Here is a 5,638-nt window from a genome sequence, read left to right on the forward strand (position 1 = left end):
ACGTACAAGAAAAAAGATCATTTGTATACCCTTTGGTTCTTTTTGATATTGTGGCGTATGGGTATGACGAAAGCTATACACAGATCAGCAGGAGTTTGACAAACAACCCAGTAATGAAGACAAATGAATGTCCCTCCACGCCTCCCCTGCCACAGTAAGTGAGTTAGCAACAGTGAGAAAGCTCTGAGATGTGTCGACACGTAAAGGTCAGGGTTCGGTGCGGTCTCTCTCCATGGGTGTTTTGCATGTTGCATGGTTACATGCTGGGTCCTTTACCTGGGGGATGCTGCCTCTTGTTTAAGCCCTCTGTGGGGGACATTACAGGTTGGGTATTCACCTCAGAAAGAGTCCTTAAGCTCCTTAAGTATTTGTAGTATACTGTGTACTATTACTATTTATAATCCTATTATTATTATTATTATTATGCAATTAATAACTATTTATTTATAATCTTATTGTTATTATGCTATTGATAGCTATTTACACAGTGATCAATTGTTTTTTTTCTGTACCAATAAGGTTTGTCATTACCATGACAATCATCACTAATTTATTTGTAGTATCCTTACTGTGTACTTTGATTATTTATTATTTTATCATTATTACAACATTAGTTACTGTGTACAGTGCTTAATTAAATGTCATTACTAATAAGGTTTGTCATTACCATGACCGTCATCTCTATCTTCGTAACATAATTTTAAGGAGAAGGAAGTACATAACTTCCCACTCATTCACCTTGAGCTAATATGAGTAAACGATCCAGATTATGCAGGTGTGTGCATAAGGGTACATTCAGACTTGGCTTCTTATTTTGACAAGACAAGTTGTGCGGACCCCCTTTTCAGTTTTTAGAAGTCTTTTTGTGATAATAAGTATCTGCTTGTGATTGGTCAGCTGCCAAAAAGCAGCGTGATGTAGGGTGTTTTTCTGCTTGAAGCTGAACATTTCTCAACTTTAAAAACAGCTCTCAGCTGCAGAAAAAGACGCCCGGGGTCGCGTTTTAAAAGAAGTTTAGGACTTTTTTTAAGAACACGGTAAAACGGACGCCGGCACCTGTGAAAAATATGCCTAGTCTGCAGGGTCTGTACCCTAAGACAGTTGCCAAGCCATCATTAAACCAGGGGTGGCTTTGTAAGGAAATCACATTTGCTGGGGGTTTTCTTGTGTTTGTTAAAAAATCCAGTTTATCATAGCAGTGAATGAGCTACTATAATAAGTAGTGCCCACTGATGTAGTTTATTTTTCTTCATTGAAATGGACACCTGTGAAAGTTTATTCTCTAGGAATTTGTATTTTCCAGTTAGCAAGACTAACATATCTGATCCTGAAAATGATATGAAATTGTTTTCATCCCTCCTGATACACTTACCAGATATGTTTGTTTTCATGGACATACAGTATGTCTTGATGTCTTGCTGCTAATATACAATTATTCTACATTGAGCTACAACTTGCTGTTTTGCATACACACTTATTGTTGGCTGAATGATGTGTATGTCTGTTTCTTTTCTGTTTTTTTTTGTTTGTTTTCTTAGTTCTTATGACTATTTTGCACACTTATCCATAGGTCCTCACATATTCACATATTTGTAGCTGACCATTTGCATCCTTTGAATACATACAAATTCACACATTACAATGCAAACACATCAGCCCACCCATGTTTCTTTTTTCAGTGTGTGTGTATGTCATGCACACAACAGCATGGAAATGTAATGTGTATTTGTTTTAGTGATCATGTGGACTGTGCCTCCTCTTGTTAAACAAAAGCCTTTTGTTTTCTTCCCCACGTTGAACTTCCATCTGTGTTACATCTAGTGCATGTCACATTTTATTTATTTAAGTTAGTGAAGTCATTAACAAGTTTGGTTAGTACACAAACAGGAAATACACAACAAAAACAAATGAATTCTGTTGAACTTGATTGGATAGGAGAGGTGTAGACCTTAGAGTGACCTCTCACAGGAAGTGACCTCTCCTTGGCTTTGTTTGGTGGTCACCATAGAGACAAAATACCCTCCCTGACATGTTCCCATCTTTGGGTGTCATGCCGACAATTGGCCCTGAGAGTGACCGTGGTCATTTGTTTTACCCACAGGGAGAAATGGTGTCACATGACCCAGGAGGAGAGAGACGACACATCAAGGTTCAATGAGAATATCACCTTTGGACAACTAGGGTGAGTGTGTGTGTGGTGTGTGTGCGTATGCGTGTGTACCCTTCTGAGATTTGTGCAAGCATCAGTTTGAGACAATTGGAGTGAGAACATCACACACACACACACACAGACAGAGAGAGAGGTTGTATGTTTCTGTATGTGTGTGTGTGTGTATGTGTCTGTCTCAAACCTGATGTGTGTGTGTGTGTGTGTGTGTGTGTGTGTGTTTGTCTTTAGAACCTTTACCCACAACATGTTGGCCTTTGGCTTGAGCAAGAAGCTCTGCAATGACTTCCTGAAGAAGCAGGCCGTCATAGGCAACCTGAATGAAGGTAAAACAGGCTATCCCACACACCAATTCCATGGCTCTAACCCAGCTGTGTTTAACATGAATACCTTTAGTGTATCTTCAGTCAGGAATGCAGGCCCACATGATGTAAATCAGCTGGCCTGTTCCATTAAATTCTCCTCGCTTGTTTTGCTCTAAGGGTTGTTTGTGTAAAGTGGAATCTGAGTTGTGTTTTCCTGTGCTGACAGAGCAATACAAGCTACTGAGCGACCACATAGAGCAGATGGCTCAGGAGTGAGACAGAGAGGACGGCCGAGAGAGAGAGAGCAGCGCTCTTCAACGAAGGCTTGGACTCCAACACAAATGCATACACCCAATTAATGTATATCAACACACACACACACACATGCGTATAAATTCACACAGATATACACACACATACATCAGTATGCACATGCATACACATACACACAAGAAAACACACACACACACACACACACACACATAAATATACACAGATATACACACACATACATTAATACACACATGCATACACATATACATACATACACACACACACACATACTTATACACACACTGTACACAAACATGCAACATTCTCAAAACACCTTTAGCTGTACTCTCCGCTCTGACAACTTATACACTACACCTACAATACACTCTACGTAAATGAAGTCCCCCCTCAACTGCTCCCCCCAACTGCTGGTCAGGTTGTCCTTCCTTTTTAGAATACTGCCCCCCTGAAGTGTGTTCCTATTTTTTGGTTGTCACGTCAAATATGAAGTGATTTGAAAATAAGGATTGCTGACGTATTTGTTCTGAACTCGCAACATATCTTCAGAGTTTGCATTCTCTGGTAATCTAGTCTTCCTTATTTGTGTTAAGAACACCCTCTTGAATTAAGTCAATTATTGTGACTTTTTTTCCACAGAAGTGCAGTCATTTATTGTTTGTGGCCTTATTTAGGATCTGAAGAGAATTCTCCATTTTGTAAAAGTGCCTTAGAATATGTTTAATCAGATTTTCCTTACTATCATTTTCTTATTGTAGATTCAATTGTTGCATGTTAAGAGAAGAATATCAGAAATTTATTCACAGCTCTCGCTCACAATCTTGATGAGGATAGTGGTCGATTTTGATCAATTTGAAGTCTACTTGTTAGCTCGTCCACTTTACTTCAAGAGCTCGTCCACTTTACTTCAAGACTGCTGCGTCTTCACTTTTTTTTTGTCACCAAGGCATGCTTTAGTCTATAGGGCATGAAGAAGTGCTGAAGTTATCCGTGTATTTTGCTCTGTGCATGTTGGTAACATGTAGAGGTGACAGTTTGACCACTAGAGGGCAGTCGCGGCACTTAACAAATCTTGACAAGCTGATGCAAAGCTGATGACTATTTTGAACGTAATATTTCAGTTCTCTCCCTACGTGGTCCCGGGGCTTAGTTGTGTATCAACAGAGAGGGCATATTTTACATTCTGTAAATTAATGGAAGATTAATTTGTAACTTTTATATGTTACAAATTATATTAACGCTGACAAGCTTCTTTTTTTTCTATGCTAAAGCTAAATGAAAAGGGATCAAATGATCAACAGTGTATCCAGCGCTGCTTGTACAATGTGTTCCATGTGTTGCAAGGATATCTCTGAGTAGGTGTCATCTAATGATGTGCAGCTGTGTTGCTCAGTGATTGCATGTGTAGTGTGAGATTGTGCCCTGTGCTCCCAACCTGCTGTAAACCGTACTAAATACTATTGTATGTGTTTTTATTGTGCAATGTAGTTGAAACTAAAGTATTAGGACTAGAAGGCTTTGCTCCCCACTCTAGCCTTTGGTTCCTTCATTTGTCGTGATCAAAGCCAACTAATACTAAAATCACCACCAGCCTACTGGTGTGAACGTCTACTTGTGTGAACCACTAGTGTGAACATCCACTTGTGAACTACTGAAGTCTTTTCAGAGCTAGAATACTTGAGCATCTCTGACATGGTGGTATCTTTTGTCTCTCCGTGTCTCTGTGTGGCAGTGAAACAGCTAGACGGACCGTTGTATTTTCCATTCATTTAGGACTCATTAGAGAGGACATGACCCTGTGTCTGTGGGCAGACAATCTTTCCCACTTACTCACTGCAGTTCCGCTGAACCAGAGGAGCAGCTGGGGTCTCTGATCTGAGTAGAATGTGTGAAGAGCCATGCCGCGTGTCGTCATTGTAATGCATGCAGAGCAAAAACAATAGCCGCCATTCAGTCAATTCTTACCTCTATGTGCGACTTGTGTTCCTGTGATCCAGTAGATTTTGTGACTTCACAGCCTTCAGTCTCTTTTTGTGGTGTGATTTACAAAACAATGGGAAGTGGTTGGAGGAAGTTAGATTTAGACCTACACACACTCACTCTCACTCTCTCTCTCTCACACACACACACACACACATACACACACTACGCTTTCACATGGTCAGATCTTTTATAACCCGTGCGGGTGGTGTGGGCTCCAGAGCAGCGCTCGTCTGAGAGCATAAACAGCGTCTGGCCTTTCAGATTAAATCACATCCTCCCCTCCTCTGCTCCTTTCCTCTGCCTCTCCTGCTCAGACACCCACAGCATGTGGATGGGCTCAGGCTGGGCCTGTCCAGTTGCTTTGGCCAGTCCAGCCACCGGGGATCAGTGTTTTAGGGGTGTGAGAGGATTCCATATTTAGATGTGGAGAAGAAGGAAGTAAATTCTTGTAGAGATGGTCATCAGTGTACCTACCCCATAGACTGGACTGATGATGCTTTTAGGTGACTCAACTGACGATGGTTCAGGGTCCAGTTCGGTTCAGGTCATGGGGGTTTTAATTCTGTTAGTAGTTCTTATTTTGTTAGTTGGGGAACCTGTGTCCCTGCACAACTTGCGTATTTGTCAGGGTTCAAAGGCACTGCAGTGTACCTGGACATTGGTGACACAACCAGGGGCAGGACAGGTGTCCTATCAGCATACTACCACACAGTGACATAGAGCCGTCCAGTGTTTTTGAAGACGAGTTGGCCTTTTGGTTTCTGTAAGATGTTTGTGTTTTTGTTCACTGTCCTTGTCTGTGGTGATGACTGCAATACTGTGAAGTCTGCATGGATATGTCCAAAACAATGTGTTGGAAAATGTAATTAATAAATATTTATTTTTCATGTGA

General features: G+C 40.9%; 1 protein-coding gene across 2 annotated transcripts in view; it reads left to right on the forward strand.

The window, feature by feature from the left end:
- kiaa0513 (KIAA0513 ortholog) overlaps positions 1 to 5,638 on the forward strand; it is a 19,845-nt gene extending 14,207 nt beyond the window's left edge. For both annotated transcript variants that reach the window (XM_076269971.1, XM_076269979.1), the window contains 3 exons: positions 2,102 to 2,182; positions 2,399 to 2,493; positions 2,699 to 5,638. In XM_076269971.1, coding sequence (XP_076126086.1) covers positions 2,102 to 2,182; positions 2,399 to 2,493; positions 2,699 to 2,748 — 226 coding nt within the window. In that variant the 3' untranslated portion in view covers positions 2,749 to 5,638. The remainder of the gene's footprint in view (positions 1 to 2,101; positions 2,183 to 2,398; positions 2,494 to 2,698) is intronic.

This window comes from Alosa pseudoharengus, unplaced genomic scaffold (genome assembly GCF_046254945.1).
Source record: "Alosa pseudoharengus isolate Yale_2024_CS ecotype anadromous, Long Island Sound unplaced genomic scaffold, YU_APseudo_1.1 YU_APseudo_1.1_scf_10, whole genome shotgun sequence".
Lineage (NCBI taxonomy): Eukaryota > Metazoa > Chordata > Actinopteri > Clupeiformes > Clupeidae > Alosa > Alosa pseudoharengus.